We start from the raw sequence: 17,531 nt of genomic DNA on the forward strand, positions 1-17,531 counted from the left end.
ACACCCGCATTAGTGGCCCTTCTTTTTTCCTAGTAAACATCAAGCTTAAGTAAGTTGAATAAATAATAATTCCTCCTGAATTACAGACGTAACTATTTCCATCTGAAAGCAAGAATCAGTGCCCCAAAACAGTTTTCTTATGGGATGTATCCCAGTTTCAGCTATAATCAAATTCCATTCTTGCACCACACACATGTCCAAGGTAAGCAAAAATAAAACCTTTAGGCCAAATTTAATGCCCTCCTCTGAGGTGCGTCTCAAATGTATGGAGGGCATTTAATCGGGCTACAGGATGTGAGGTGGGGACCCCACCTTCTCCCTACCTCTGTCCTGATTCAATTTGGAGTGGGAAGGCTCATTGATGGCCTTCCTGTCACAATGCCAAGTGATGTCCTTAAGTGGGTATATGCCTCGTCCAGCTTCTGCTGGTATTCAACTGGCGGTGGCTGGGCAATTGCCACGCTGGGAGCCCGAAAGGCAAAATTTTGTCAGGCACTCAGTGCTTGATTGAGGGACCCGGAATTGCGAAGGGATAAGAACCACTACTGAGAGTCACGCTCCTGCCCTTTCTTCCAATCTTCCGATGCCCCACCCTTGCACCACTGCAACCCCCACTCTACGACCATACTCACCTGTGGTCTGCATCTCTCACTGATCCTGTGCCTCTGGTGGGTTCTTTCCTGGCAGCTACCACCTCTCCCCCAATGGCTTTGATGGAAATGAGGAGCTGCCGGCCTCTGATTGGCTGGCAGCTCTTGGGCTGGGGGTGGTCCTTAACCCTGGGAAAGGCCCACTACCAGCACCTAAGTGTATGATTGGGGCTTAATAAGGTGGGCCTTCCCCAAAAGAGGCAATGTGAGGCTCTTGCTGGCTCTCTAGCTGGTGGGCAAGATCCCAATGACCTGGATTAAATTCTGCCCTTCCTGTGAGAAGGAAGGGACAGATAGATTGTAATAAAAGGCACAGGACAACGGAACTAATTGAAATGAAGGGAGATGGAAAAGGAAAAAACAATACAGACCAACATTCTGTTTTTATTTTGCTGGACTTGACTATACTGTAGCACTCTCAGTTGCTCTCCTATTTCTAAGGATGAAGATGAGAGGGATAGAAGCAAACTGAAAGCAATGAAGAAGAGAGCAAAGGGACAAACAGATGAAATAAAAGAAAACTAAGAACTGAATATTTATGTGACACTTATTATATCTCAGGACATCCAAAGTGTTTCACAACCAGTCAAGAACTTTTACAATATGGACAGACAAGGCACCTTATTTACATACAAGGCCCCATGAACAGCAGTTGGAAACACGGCCAGATAATTGGTTTCAGTGATATTAGCAGAGGAGTAAATGTTGGGCAGGATAGCAGAAGAACTTCCCTAATCTTCTTAAAATAGTGCCATAGGGTCTTTTACATCACCTGGTGGTAGCTGGAATCTCACATCTCATTGGACACATTTAACATCTGCTTGAAGGACAGCACCTGTCCCTCTGAAACATACAACTCCCAGGAGCAGGGCTTGAAACCATAATCTTCTGAAGGTAAGAATGGCACAACTGAGCCAAGGCTGACACTTAAAACATTGACAATAAAAGAGAGAGGCAGGGGGAATGCATGGCTAAGGAAGGGAACTGATAACAATTTTCTGCAGTGTGCCTACTAATTTCAAAACATTAAAATCACTCTTTTATTTAAAAGCTTTTTTAAAAAATGTTCTTTGGATTTGGGGAATGCAGAAATTTTGAATCAATCCTTAGTTACCCTGGGTGTCAATCTTAAAATGTGGGACAATAACAACTTGTATTCTCTTAGTGTTTTTAATGTAATACAATGTTCTAAAGCACTTAGCAAAAGCATTACAAAGGAAAATTTAATGCCAGACCAGATAAGCAGATATTAATTTAGGTAACAAAAATCTTGGTCAAAGAGGTATGTTTTAAAGAAGTGTCTTAAAGCTAGAAAGAGAAGTCGAGTGGCAGAGGGGATTAGGGAGGGAATTCTAGAGCCTACGGCCTTGGCAGCTCGGAAGTGGCCACTAGTGGTGCAGAGATTAAAATCAAGCATGTTCAAGAGACCAGAGTTAGAGGAGTGTAGAGGAGCGAAGCCTTGAAGGGTTTTGAAACAAGAATGAGAATTTTAAAATTGAGGTGTTGTTTAACCAGGTTCTAATGTAGATCAGTGAGTACAGGGGTGATGGTGAACAGGACTTGGTGTGAGTTATGATACAAGCAGCGAAGCTTTGGATGACCTCAAGGTTATGGACAGTAGAACAAGGAGGGCCGGTCAAGAATAGTCAAGTCCAGATAACAAAGATATGGATAAATATTTCGACGATGAACTGAGGCGGCGGTGATGTAGGGTGGTGTAGAAATAGGTGCTGGAGTCTCATATAGGATTCCAAGTAGGAATGACAGGTTTCCTTCCCTGAAGGATATTAATTAACCAGTTTTACAAAAAATTTCAACATCATTTGAGGCCATCTTTCCTGGTGCGTGTCCATAAAGTAACAGCTTTATCACATTCACTTTCATACTTGTCATGGTGGGATTGTGACATTATACCTCTGGGTTACTAAACCTAGTATACAAGCAATATGCTGCCGTGCACCCACCAATAAAGTTTACAAGCTTATTTGGGATTTTCACTAATCCTCCTAAAATGAAGCCCACCTTCAATCAAAGCCTGTGTATAATAGCTCCAGATATGTACCCTTATTAAAATAATAAATTTACTGTCAACATCCAGAACCTGTCTGTTGATTTAGTAATGTCATTATATTACTGAATCATCCAAATTATAAAAAGTCATTTGGTGGTACAGAACTTGAGTATTGCTGAAAAAAGACATGTTGAAGCTTTTTGTTTCGCACTCATCGGGACTTTTTACAAGAATACCAATATAGGGGAAAACAACAATTTATACTGTATAAGAAGAGTGTGCTGATTGATTGGTAAGTGGACTCTGATTGGTTGAGGCATTTCCAATGGAGAATGCACTAGTTGATGGTGACTGACAGTTAACTGTCAAGCATTGTTTGAAATTTAAATCAGGCAGCCTGATCCTGATTGGTTAAGGCATTGTCCTGAGGAATGAGTCAGCGAATAGCTGTCATTTATTTTGTTTAGCTGAAACAGGCACAATGTGTGTACATGTTCTTTCTGTCTGCAAAGAACAGGGTCCTGTGTATTAATATATGTAGCTTCCAGTATACTCAAATACACAACACTGCGAGCCCAACTGACAATCTTAAATTGGTCGTCAGTGTAATTCTTAATACACTGAGGATTATTTAGCAAATGTTGTCCAATCATGGAATCACATCTAACTTTGGATACTGTGTTTTGAGTTTTGAAAGCACGGGTTGGTTGGGTACGATCTGTACCCTGCCCATGGTGAACAGCAGCTGGGACATGCTGTTTGGTATGATCTGCCAGTCTTTGGGATGTATGGCATACATACCTAGCATCACACTGGCACTGAAGTTCATATACTACATTATTAATTCGTGTGATAGGCAGAACATCTTTTTGGCTTGCCGGCAGCATCCTGTTAGTGGCCAATACCACTCATGTTTGCTTTGTATAGTAGCAGCATGAAGCAGCTAGCTACGCCTATTGCTCAAGGTTTTGCCCTTCCCGGGTAATCTGAGATAGACTGGACACATTTCAGGGTTAAAAATAGCGGCCTTAGGCAAAATGACCCGATCAGGGTATCCATTATCCCGCAGGATGCCTTTTATGCACGGTAATTCAGCATCAAGATTGCATGGTGAGCAAATGGCTCAGGCCCTATTTACAAGGTTGCCAGTTGGACCACTGTTATAGTGTGTGGAACTGTAAGAATCTCAACGCATATATTGACCAGTGAATGTAGGCTTGTGGTTGACCATGGTGGAGAACCCCCTGGCAGATTTCTCAACTAGTAAGAGTTCATTTGTCTGCTCCATTTTAAAGGTGAATTTGAGCACAGGATCAAGCCCATTAAGACATGTAGGAAATTATTATATGCAGCTGTGGATTTAAATATAGCAAATATATCATCCACATTTGGAAATATGCGAGGGGTAGGAGATTGGGTGTCATTCAATCGAAGACACATTTCTCAGGGAACCCAACAAAGATGTTTGTGAGAGCTGGACCTACAGGGGACCCATGGCAACACCATCTATTTGGGCATACATGGTGTCATTAAAACTGAACTCAACTGCGCAAATTGTCTAGTTCATAGAATACTGATTCACGCAATGGCGGTGGGTCTAGATTGTCATATGTTGTTTATACTCTATGTTGGTATTCTTGTGAAGTGTCCTGATGAGTGCAAGATAAAAAGCTTCAACAGATCTCTTTTCTTAGCAATATGCCTGAATGACATCTGACATGAGGTCATGAATATATAATATATATATATATATATATATAATATATAAACATATAAAACATATTCAAATATATGTGTATATTTCAATATATAAAAAGGAAGAGAAAGGCAAGAATGAACCCCTGGAGCATGAGGCTGGGAAAGTAATAAGGGGGAACCAGGAAATGGCAGAGAAGTTAAATAAATACTTTGCACCAGCCTTCATGGTAGAAGACACTAATAGCATCCCAAAAATACTAAATAATCAAGAGGAAAAATGGGTGGAAGAAGTAGATACAATAACTATCACTAGGGAAAAAGTACTAGGGAAACTAAAGGGGCCAAAGACCGATAAGTCCCCTGGACCTAAATGTTTGCATCCTAGGATATTAAAGGAAGTAGCTACAGACATAATGGATGCACTGGTAGTAACCTTCCAAGAATCCTTAGATTTTGGAAAAGTCCCAGAGGATTGGAAAACTGCCAATGTAACACCCTTTTTCAAAAAGGGAGGGAGACAAAAAACAGGTAACTATAGGCCAGTTAGCTTAACACCCGTCATTAGGAAAATGCTAGTCTCTTATAAAGGATGTGATAGCAAAACATTTAGAAATGCATAACCTAAGCAAGCAGAGTCAGCATGGCTTCATGAAGGGGAAATCATGCCTGACAAATTTATTAGAATTCTTTGAAGAGGTAACAAGCAGGATAGATAAAGGGGAACCAGTAGGTGTAATATATTTGGATTTCCAAAAGGTGTTGGACAAGGTACCGCACATAAGGGTACTTAATAAGGTAAGAACCCATGGTGCTGGGGGTAGTATATTAGCATGGATAGAGGATTGGCTAACTAATAGGAGACAGAGAATTGGGATAAGGGGCGCATTTTCAGAATGGCAACCAATAACTAATGGAGCGCCACAGGGATCAGTGCTGGGGCAAAATTATTTACAATGTATGTTAATGATTTGGATGAGGGAAGTGAATGTGCTATTGCCAAGTTTTCGGGTGATGCAACAATAGGTGGGAAGGCAAGTGGTGAGGATGATGCAAGGAGTCTACAGAGGGATATAGACAACTTAAGTGAGTGGGAAAAAACTTGGCAGGTGAAATATAATGTGGGAAAATGTGAGGTTATGTACATTGGCAGCAAGAATAGAGGAACTGAATATTATTTAAATTGAGAAAGATTGCAGGAAACTGCAGCACAGAGGGACTTTGGGGTACTTGCTTATGAATCACAAAAAGCTAGCATACATGTTCAGCAGGTAATAGGGAAGGCAAATAGAATGTTGGCCTTTATTTCAAAGGGAATGGAGTATAAAAATAGGGAAGCCTTGCTAAAACTGTACAAGGCACTAGTTAGACCACACCTAGAATACTGTGAACAGTTTTGGTCCCCTTATCTAAGAAAAGATATATTTGCATTGGAGGCAGTCCAGAGAAGGTTCAGTGGGGTTGATCCTGGGCATGGAGGAATTTTCTTATGAGGAGAGTGTTGAGGGATGATGGTTAGAAGGACCACCTCAGTTCTCTGGGGCCTCATTCCAGTTGCTTTAAAAGTTGTTAGGTCTTGTATCCCTCATCCCTTAACCCCAACCATCCCTTATGGCCCCTAAAACCCTCCATGCCAACTCAATGCCAACTCATTTACCCCATCCACATCTATGGCCCGTTATACCACCATATCACCTCCATAGCTACTACAGTAATGGGAATACTGACGTGACCTAAGGTTGGGAAGTCTCCTGGACCTGATGGCCTGTATCCTAGGGTTTTTAAAGAAGTGGCTGCGGAGATAGCGAAAGCATTGGTTGTAATCATTCAAAATCCCCTAGATTCTAGAAAGCTCACTGTGGATTGGAAAACTGAAAATGTAACACTTCTGTCCAAGAAAGAAGGGAGACAGAAAACAAGAAACTATAGGCTAGTTAGCCTAACATCTGTCATTGGGCAAAAGCTATAATCCATTATTAAAGATGTGATAGCAGGACCTTTAGAAAATCAAAATTTAGCAGGTAGAGTCAACATGGTTTTATGAAAGGGAAATCATGCTTGACAAATTTATTAGTGTCTTTGAGGATATAACAAACATGCTGGGTAAGGGGAAACCAGTAGATGTAGCATAATTGGACTAAAAAAAAGGCAGTTGATAGGATGCTACATCAAACGTTGCTACAAAAGATTTGAGTATATGGTGTTAGGGTAATATATTAGCATGGTTAGAGGAGTGGCTAACTAACAGGAAAACAGGAGTTGGGATAAATGGGTAATTTTCAGGTTGGCAAACTATAATTAGTGGAGTGCCACAGGAATCAGTGCTGGGGCCTCAATTATTTACAATCTATGTTAATGACTTGGATGAAGGGACTGATTGTAATGTGCCAAATTTGCTGACAATACAAATATAGATAAAGTTGTGAGGAGGATACAAAGAATCCACAAAGGGATATAAATAGGTTAAGTGAGTGAGGAAAAAAATTGGCAGATAGAGTATAATGCTGGAAAATATGAGGTTGACCACTTCAGCAGGAAGAATGGAAAAGCAAAGTATTATTTAAATAGAGAGAAACTGTAGAGTGCTTCATTACAGAGGAACAAAGGTGTCCTTGTACATCAATCACAAAATATGCAGCATGAGGGTATAGCAAGTAATTAAGAAGGCAAGCAGAATGTTGGCCTTTTGTTGCAAGATTGATAGAGTATAAAAATAGGGAAGTCTTGCTACAACTGTACAGGGCATTGGTGAGACCACACCTAGAATACTGCATACAGTTTTAGTCAGCTTCCATAAGGACGGGCATACTTACATTGGAGGCAGTACAGAGAAAAATCAGTAGGTTGATTCCTGGGATGTAGGGTTTGTCTTATGAGGAAAGTTTGTACAGGTTGGGCCTATACTTATTGGAGTTTAGAAGAATGAGAGGTGAACTTATTGAAACATATAAGATTCTGAGGGGGCTTAACATGGTAGATGCTGAGAGGATGTTGCTCCTCTGGTGTGTGGGGGGGGGAGTGTTGTTAGGAGGCAGTGGAATCTAAAACTAGGGGTTACAGTTTCAAAATAAGGGGTCTCCCATTTAAGATGGAGATGAGGAGAATTTTTTTCTCTGAGGGTCATTTGCATTTGGAATTCTTTCCCCTAGTGAGCAGTGAGGCTTGTCATTTCATATATTCAAAGCTGAGCTAGACATTTTTTTGTTGATAAGGGAATCAAGGGTTATGGAACAGACAGGAAGGTGGAGTTAAAGCCACATCAGATCAGCCATGACCTTATTGACTGCTGGAGTAGCTCAAGGGGCAGAAGGCCTATTCTACTCCTATTTCTTGTGTTCTTATGTTCACCCAGTATCGATCATGGCAGACCTCAGGAGCCATGTGAAGATGAAAAAAGTAAACTTTTAATAATCTAATACAGCCCTCATTCCTACAAGCTTGATAGTGAAAAACTCTCACTCATTGAACCCATTCAAAGCTTTTAAATCTCCTTAAGTGATTAATCTCTTACAAAACCAAACTTATATTCAGACCCCACATCAAAGATAGCTAATCCTTTATTAAAATTTTTTAACAGTTAATTAAACTGTAAACTCAGGACCCCCTGCTAAGACAATTGTAGCTTTTGAAATTCAGCCAAGTGTTCAGAATGACATAATGATAGTACTTGGAGAAATTTCAACAAAGAGCATTATTGAACCTACATGACCAGATGTTAATTTTTATTTTTAACCTATGCCTGTTGATCAAAATAATCCAGCAGATGGTACTGTTAAACTCTCACTGACAGCTGCAACCTTGTTTTTAAATTTTAGAGTGGGACATTTAAAAAAACATCAGATTATGACACTTATACAGAACTTAGTTGTCCTTCGAGGCCACTTATCTCTACTCCATCAATTGGTGACTCTAACACTGCTGGTTAAGGCCCTTTGAACAGCCAAAATGAGGTCTGTTTGAACTCACACCGAGTTCAATTGGCCCGACTTAGTTCTGGTTTCCCTCCTGTGTGAGTCATGCCACTCCCCTTTCCCCCATCAGCAAAGATTGGACCTGTTTAAAATGGAGGTGGGATTTCTGAATCTGGGTCCTGTGCACCATTTTTAAAGGTCTGTGGATCTTCCCAACTCCGTGAATATATGGCCTTCTGTCCATCTACATTGCATATGTAGCTTCCCATCCCAGCAATAAAATCTCTATCATTTGTTTGAATTCCCACTCTATAAATACACTAATTAAACATTCATTGATCTCACAAAACATCAACTGCCATGTGTTGACAGGCGGCTTGTTCTTTCTGCTTGCTCAGTGTGGAACTGGGGGCAGAAATGTCTGCTGAGTAGGCAGGTACGCACCCAACCCATTGGAGTGTAAAATGACGCGCGATGACATCGGGTGAACATCCCGACGTCATCGCGTACTCTCGTGATCTTTTGGTTGGTAGGCGCGCATGAGAGGCAGCAGTGTGCCTGTTGACAATTAAGAGGACTATTAAGGCCCTAAGTAATTAATTAAGTAGCATTTTTCACAGCCTGCCCAACCGTTTGGTTGGCAGGTGGGCCAATAAGGCAGGTGGCCTTTGCAGTTTTAATAAAACCTCATCCACGTGCAGGATGAGGTTCCCAACGGTTGCTTAAAAAAAACAATAAAAAATTTTTAATGTCCTTTTTCACATGGCCCTGTGACTGAGTCACATATGGGGATATGTTCATATCGTTTGTAAAAAGGTTATTTTTCATTTTAAAATCCTTCAGCTCCCTGAGGCAGATCTGTGCCTTCAGAGAGCTGTCTGTGCACGCTCCCCTGTGCATGTGCACACTTCAGCACTCGTGCTCCTCCCACTGCTAATTGGCCAGCCAGCATGAAATCATGGTAGAGCCCGATTGCGGGCAGCGTTCGGACTCGCAGCCGTTCCCGGGCCCACTCGATGAGGGGAAAATCCTGCCCTGGAAGAAAATTCTAAACACGATTCCATTCTAAATATCAAAACAATCAAATCCCTTTCTCCCAATCCATTTCTTCCCTTCTTTTGTTGGTGAATCCAAATGTGAACATGAGAAATAAATTGCATTAACTCAGAGAAGTGCATCCTTTCCTCAGCCTTTTATTGAACACAGACTTACGGGATGACTTTAATTTCCTCTTTTCCATGAAGGATGTAATCAATTATTTTGTAGAAGTTTACTTCCTACGGATAAAAACAAAGCATGTAAGAATGAAAATGTTGAAACAGAAGCAGTAACTTTTGATTGAAACTCATCTAAATCGTACCCTTCCATCTGGGGTTCTTGGGCCATCATATGGTGGTACTTCACCCATTTGTACTGGCCAAAGATCAAAAAATTCCTACAGTTGAAAGGACAAAAACAAAATAAAAAGGAAGTTATTTGTACACATTTCATAGTCAAGTCAATGCTTCCATTTTTAAAGTATAGATACAGAAAATACAAGACCTTTTCCTTTGTCATGTCCAGGAGTGCAACTGAGTATCTCTCACAGTTCAAAAAGGCGCGCACTGTGTAAAGGGCTTTGTGAAACTGACGCTCAATATCAGTCAGTTCTTCAAATACTTTGCTTGCAGACCATAAAAGAATCTGTAGAATAAATGCATGCAGATTTAATTGTAAATGCAGGAACATTAGCACATTTCCCATACTATTCAAACCTAAAAATTAATCAGATTTAACTTGTAAGACATAGGCTAATTGTAATGCAGGCAACAACTTTTTTCTGGCAAACAAACAGTGTGGCAATAATGCTGCTGGTACTCTTACTATATACATCAATAATCTGGATTTAGGAATTGAGGAAACAATATCAAAATGTTCCAATGATGCCAAATTGAAGGCATTGTAAATTGTGACAAAGATCAGGAATGACTGACAAGGATATACAGTAGTTAGTCCAGCAGGAAGTTAGGTAGCAGCTGCAGTTCATTATAGTGAAAACTTATCAAAGTTTTATAAATAACAATAGAGAAAAAAAGCACACCTTAATGGAGTAGAGGAGCAGTGGAGCCTTGGCCTACAGATATAGAGATCATCTACATTCTACAAGATGCACTGCAGCTAAATGGCAAGGATCCCTCGACAGTGCCATCCAAACCTGCTACCTCTACCACCTAGAAGAACAAGGGCAGCAGACACAGCAGATCACTGCCACTTCTCCAAGTTCTCCTTCAAGTTGGCCACCATTCTGATTTGGAACTATATCACCACTTCTTGATTGCCACTGGGTCAAAATCCTGGAATTCCCTCCCTAACTGCACTGTGAGTGTACCTACACCAGATGGACTGTAGTGGTTCAAGAAGGTGGGTCATGGGCAATAAGGAATCGACAATAAATGCTGGCCTTGCCAATGATGCTCACACCCTATGAATGAATAATAAAAGCAGATGGCAGTGCAAGTAGATAATGTCATTAAGAAACGCATTTAGAATTCTTGATTCTATATCTAAAGCATGGATTCCCAAACTGTGTTATACAGCCTCCTGAGTGTACATAGGAGAAATAATGGTGGATTTTCTTTATTACCATAAATTGTGGCATATAAGTAGACCCCACTTTTTAGCCATGACATACTATACTTATTTTAGCAGTCAGGCTCAATGTTTCACCCCACAAATGCAGGTTTTACTTACTGGCACCTTATAACTGAGTGCAAGGAATCAAGCAGGCAATAAGGGCTGTGTAGCTATAATGTGTGGGAGTTTAAGAAATGTTCACTCTTTTCATTAGAACCAATGACCTTTCAAATTGGCAACCATCCACACGAATGCCACTGGTTCACTTTTACACTCAGCGTTGTTGCGAATATGTAGTTCATGGTTAATATTAAAATATTAGAGGTAGCTTTTATATCAGGGAAAATTAATGTTGTAAAGGGTAAAGTAACTAAAATGCTGGGCTTTAGAGATTGCCAGAACACCTAAAAGAATATGCAGCTCAGAAGATTACCCACGTTTGTTTAATAGAGTCAGAATAGAAGACATGAAGCCATTAAACAGCATTTGGGCTTACTTAGCTGGGGAATTTGTAAAGAAGGGATAATTGGCTTGGCCGCTAGGGCCATCTGTCACTGGCTCATCCTGCTTTCTACTCTTAATGTCACCATTAGTACCTCCTTTAGCCAGTATCACCACCATCAACACCCCTTTTGTTTATGACATCTTTTGCAATCTCTCCTTTGCCTCCACCTATCACTGGCTTTCTATGCACTTCACCTGTTCCACCCTCATTAAACAGTATATATTTCACCACATTTTTACTTCTCTTTAGTTCTGAAGAAGAGTCATACGGACTTGAAAGGCTAACTCTGTCTTCCTTTCCACAGGTGCTGACAGACCTGCTGAGTTTTTCCAGCAATTTTTGTTTTTGTTCCTGGATTAAATAGGTAATTTACACAGAAATTCCCAACCCTTTGTCAAGAGAACATTGTTTAGATTTACCTGCCCTTTCCTAGTTTCACACCCATGGAGGTAATTCATTTGGTAGATCTTGAGTGTTAAGTTGAGAAAATTGAGATACTTTAACATAATCTGTAAAGGAAAAATAAAGCATTTTCAATATAACGGACTAAAACTAAAAAACATCGGTCCCAAAACTCCACCAGTCTATTTTCCCTACACTAGGGCCCGGATTTTCGAAGAGCTGGAATAACTCCAGAGCCATTTAAAAATGGTGGGCAGGACCTGATTCTGGGATTCCTACCCCCATTCCCCATGCCCCAAATTTTTGCTGGCATGGGATAAGGATGCGGGTAGTGAGCTGTCACCTTGCTCTCTGGACCTGGCCGGCTCCATTGTGGAGGTAAGGGTTTCCTAGCTCCTGCAGTTTTTGCAGTCGGCCAACTTCTCCAGGATTCATGCTTCACAGCCCATCAGAGGTGTTAGGGAGGATGTTCCAGGATTTTGACCCAGTGACAGTGAAGGACCAGCGATATATTTCCAAGTTGGTATGGTGAGTGGGCTGGAGGGGAACTTCCAGGTGGTCGTGTTCCCATGTGCCTGCCACCCTTGTCCTTCTAGATAGTAGTGGTCATGGGTTTGAAAGGTGCTGCCTAAGGAGCCTTGATGAGTTGTTGCAGTGCATCTTGTAGATGGTACACATTGTTGCCACTGTATGTCGATGGTGAAGGGAGTGAACGTTTGAGGATGGGGTACCAGTCAAGTGGGCAGCTTTGTCCCGGATGGTGTCGAGCTCTTGAGTGTTGTTGGAGCTGAACTCATCCAGGCAAGTGAAGAGTATTCTATCACATACTTGATTTGTGCCTTATAGATGGTGGACAGGCTTTGGGGAGTCAGGAGGTGAGTTACTCTGCAGAATTCGCAGCCTCTGACCTGCTCTTGTAGCCACGGTATTTATATGTTCAGTTTCTAGTCAATGATAACTCCCAGGATGTTGGTAGTGGGGGATTCAGCAATGGTAATGCCATTGAATGTCAAGGGGAGATGGTTACACTATCTTGTCTGGCACTTGTGTGACACAAATGTTATTTACCACTTGTCAGCCCAAGTCGGGATATTGTCCAGGTCTTGCTGCATTTGGACATGGACTGCTTCAGTATCTGAGGAGTCACAATCATCAGTGAACATCCCCACTTCTGACCTTATGATATAAGGAAGGTTATTGATGAAACAGCTCAGGACACTACCCTGAGAAACCCCTGCAATGATGTCCTGGAGCTGAGATCCAACAACCACAACTATCTTCCCTTGTGCTAGGTATTACACCAACCAACGGAGAGTTTTCCCCCTGATTCCCATTGAGTCCAGTTTTGCTAGGGCTCCTTGATACCACATTTGGTCAAACTCATGCCCCTTCCATTCCCATTCACCCAGTGTGCACATAACCAATGAACTATATGATAACAATGGCAAATGTGGAACTGTTGAGAGAAAAAAAAAATCAGAAATCCTTTGGAAAAATGCCCTTACTCTGCTTTAACAGAATGATACCAATATATCTATATATCAATGTATGTGTTCTATCAGCTTTCTGATACTACCTGGAAAATAATCCCTCAAAAGTTAGCCTTTAGCTAATTCCCTCAATCTTGTTATGAAAGCAAGTTGCACAAAATCCTTAAGGATCCATAAGGAAGGATGTAAATGCAGTGGAAGCAGTCCAGAAAAGGTTTGCCAGACTAATACCTGGAATGGGTGGGTTGTCTTATGATGAAAGGTTGAACAGACTAGGTTTGTATCCGCTGAAGTTTAGAAGAGTAAGATGCAACTTGATTGAAACATATAAGATCCTGAGGGGTCTTGACAGGGTGGCTGTGGAGAGGATGTTTCCTCTTGTGGGAGAATCTAGAACTAGGGGTCACTTTTTAAAAATAAGGAGTCGCCCATTTCAAACAGAGATGAGGCAAAATTTTTTCACTCAGAGGATCGTGAGTCTTTGGAACTCTCTTTCTGATAAGGTGGTGAAAGCAGAGTCTTTGAATATTCTTAAGGCAGAGGTGGATAGATTCTTGGTAAGCAAGGGGGCGATAGATTATTGGAGGTGGGCGGGATGCAGATTTGAGGTTATCATCAGATAAGCCATGATGTCATTAAATGGCGGAGCAGGGTCGAGGGGCCAAATGGCCTACTCCTGCTCCTTGTTCATATGTTCATATGTAATATGGAAGGGCAAAGAGACTGCAGCCAGCTGTACAGACCTTGAGAGCTGCTTCCTTTAGAGGAACAGGTCAAGTATTTGCCATCATTTTTCCTGGTGGACCAGAATGATAGCAATGAGGAAGCGCACACTGAGGATGTTCATACAGGTGTCTTGGGACCAAGATCTTGCTTCATATTCCTCCACCTGAATCTCCTTGATGCCGTCCTCTCCATCACCTGCTTTTCGCACTAGTGCATCAATTCAGTTTCTCCTGGGCGGAGTTAGAAAGTGTGAGGATGTGACATTGGATGATTCACAGAGTGTAAGAGAGCAAGAGGAGTTTGGAGGGAGTGAGGATGCACCAGCTTCCCAACAAAACCAGACTGCTAGGCTACTCTTAGCTTTAGAGTCACAAGCACAAGCCTGAAAAGTAGGATATTCCAGGAAAATCACACCTACATGCAGACACTTAGGTCAATCTCTCAGTATGCCTGGTACCTGACAGCTGTGGCTCTCATTTGTGGTAACATCAAGGAAACTTTCTCATCATTGGAGGAATCGATGGAGCATGTTGCATTTGCACTGGCATCTGTGACAGCTGTCTACCTCTGAAGCTGTCAGGAATCAGTTGTTCCAACTCCATGGAAGCACAGATTGCTACTCTGGCACACCAGATTAGACAGCATCCTACATACAGGCTTTCTGAAGGCCAGCATGTGATCATGCTCTTAGTGCTTTCAGGATAGGAAAGCAGTCATAACACCAACCAGCCTGGTGGTCAATGAGGACACAGATTCGTGACTCACTGGAATGCAGATAACAGGAGTAGACAAACATAAAGCTGCCATTTGTCAGCCTCAGGGGACTGCGCAAATGGCGCATCAGAGGCAACACCTGGCTGCTGAGACACAAGTTTCAAAGAAGCAGTGGGGAGCAGCTCCTTTCCAGTACCAAGCTGCCATGATAGAAAAACTGCCGAAATCCCATGAATCTTGATTACCACATGATCGGTCAACCCTGAGGCTATATCTGGGAGCAGCTAGGATAAGTGAAAAAGGCAAAGATAGACAGCTGGGTGAAAGACATTGAGCGGAAGTTTCCTAAATTTGCACTAAGTGCGGTAACGAGTGAGTAAAACTGACTGCAATGACAGGTTTTCGCACTGTGTCATCTTGAACCTGCCTCATTATTTATGCATTCCCAGGAAACATGCCGTTTCCATGACACGTGGGGTCTCATTCACCTGTCGGCCATCACCCTGCCGCATATCACGACAGGTGCCATGTTTAAAGTCTAGCCACCTGCATGCATCTCAGTGCTTACAGCTCACCACTGCAGCCCAGGAGACAGGGCCCTGAAACTGAAGAAGACTCCAACACCCCAGTTTAATGACGGGTCCCCCAAGTGACTGCTGGATGCTGTGGAGACTGACTGGGATGTCCTGTACCCCCGCTGTGATTGCAGGATGGGCAGCAATGTGACCACTCCAGCCTGGAAGGCAGTGGCAGCAGTGGTTAGAATGTCCTTCAGAAGAGGACAACCACCCAGTGCTGCAAAAGGATGAATGATCTCCTCTGTTCCGCCAGGGTATGTCACTTTTTTCATCATGCTCAATGCACACACTCACAAACTTATTACACATCCACAGGGCCTTCCCTCACTGCCAGTTCAAGAGACATCACCGCTCACTCTCTCACACACACCATTATTGTCCTCATTCTGTCCATGGCACCACTCAAAAGCCACAAGGGCCAGGCATACTTGTCATCTGGCCTGACAGGCATCCTGCTTACACTTTCTCCATCTTTATTCATGCAGGACAAGTCGGTTCACAACAAGAGGGAAGGATCGCAGACTGGCAGCGGAATCCCTGAGATCAAGGTCCTCACAGACTTTGAAAATAGAGCCATCCAGCTGGCTGGTGAGGATTTGGGCCAGTCCTGTGCTGATGGTGAGGTCAGCACTGCTCTACCAAGTGAGGATCCAGCAGTGTGACATCCATCAAACGACCATGCCGTGAGATGTGTCCTCTTTCAAAGGCTACTGCCATGCACTAATTATCTCTCCTTGCATTCGCAAGCACATCTGGGAAACATCCGACAGAGTCCATGACCCAGGGCCTCCAATCAAGCCCTGAAGAAACCACTGAAGGGGAATCTGGAAGAACCCTCTTTGAAGTCCCATCACAGTGCTCACTCACACCCTTCACCAGCACAGGCAGACACCTCTGTGAGACTTAGCTTTAGAATAGCCTCAGGGTCACAATCTGGTGAGCACATCACACTGTCTGATCCACTGCAGGCAGCGGCAGGGAGTTTCCAGATGTCCGGTACTTACAGGACTGCTGGAGGCCAGAATGTTGCTGAGTCTGAGTCAGATGATGACCCCCTGGACTCGGTTATGCCACAGTTGTGGAGCAGCAAAGACAAGCTAGGGAATATCAGGATGGGATATCTGCTGCATTCCTCAGATTGCAAGGCACGATGGAGGAGTCCGTCCACCTTCACTCTGAGGTGATAACGCTGGCATGCCAATGAGATCAACACTGCTTTGATGGCGACCGCCATGGAGACCTTGGTCCAGGACGTCACTCCTGCACTGCTGCGTGGGCTCAACTCCATCACTGATGCCATAGTTGGCCTCCAACAGTGCGTATATGAGAGAGGTGCCGAGCAGCTTGATCTCACTGCAGCTACCCCTGCTCCTTAAGGAGTCAGTCAGCGTGGAGCCCCTGGGGCACCCGTAGGGAGAAGGATCTGCAGGTGCACACTCCAGGGCCATTCATCCATGTGACTCCGAGTGTCTGGCCCATCCAACACCCCTCTTCCTGAGATCTCAGCAGTTCCAGCTCCACAGGCTGAGGAGAGTGCCACTACCACACAGCAGGACTCTGAAAGCAGGCCAGGACCCTCCAAGCTTCGGCCCTCCAGAGGACGCCTGCCAAAGTCATCACAGGCAGGGCGTCACAGTCAGCAAGCTATCTCCACCTCCGCTGTGGATGTCCAGGGAGCAACAAGTCGTAGCGGCAGGGTTAGGATGGCTAAGGTGAATTAGTTGCACAGCCTGGGCATGGACGGTGATCGCTTGTACATACTGTTTACTATTGTCAATAAACTCTCAAGAATGTCTCCTTGCCTAAGGCTCCTTGTTCTGATGAGCAGTGTTCTTATCACTCAAATGGGAAACCTTTCTGCACAAGATAAAGACAGGTGTCTCAGTCCAGGGCCTCTTCCCTGTGCTCTGTGCAGCCTTCAGACAAAAGTGATGGTCCAGCCTCACACTGCCTGGAAACATTACTGATGCCTGCATCTTGGCGGTGCTTGTCATTGCTGCCAGAATGCAGTGGGCAGGTGTCACAGAGTTCTCTCCTTCTCTCGGTGTGCTCTCTGTGTCTTTATGGTGGGGCTGGCCCCCATCTCTTCAGTACCTGAGACCAGTGATGCTGTGCTCCAATTCCTGAAGAGCTGAGGTTGCTGATGGCTGGCAAAGGATCAGATGCTTCTAAGGTTTCATGGCTGCATCTCTATGATATGACCCTGATCACAGAGCACAAACGAGCTGCCCTCAGC

The 17,531-nt window shown here is 43.2% G+C and overlaps 1 protein-coding gene across 1 annotated transcript in view; it reads right to left on the reverse strand.

Moving 5' to 3' along the window:
- Positions 1-17,531, reverse strand: part of pde6a (phosphodiesterase 6A, cGMP-specific, rod, alpha) — a 78,778-nt gene that overhangs the window by 42,101 nt on the left and 19,146 nt on the right. Inside the window, exons 3-6 of the mRNA XM_041193610.1 lie at positions 11,805-11,894; positions 9,810-9,950; positions 9,628-9,702; positions 9,480-9,544 (exon numbers count right to left, since the gene is read on the reverse strand). Of these exons, the coding sequence (XP_041049544.1) occupies positions 9,480-9,544; positions 9,628-9,702; positions 9,810-9,950; positions 11,805-11,894 (371 nt within the window). The remainder of the gene's footprint in view (positions 1-9,479; positions 9,545-9,627; positions 9,703-9,809; positions 9,951-11,804; positions 11,895-17,531) is intronic.

Source organism: Carcharodon carcharias, chromosome 8 (assembly GCF_017639515.1).
Source record: "Carcharodon carcharias isolate sCarCar2 chromosome 8, sCarCar2.pri, whole genome shotgun sequence".
NCBI classification, from domain to species: Eukaryota; Metazoa; Chordata; class Chondrichthyes; order Lamniformes; family Lamnidae; genus Carcharodon; species Carcharodon carcharias.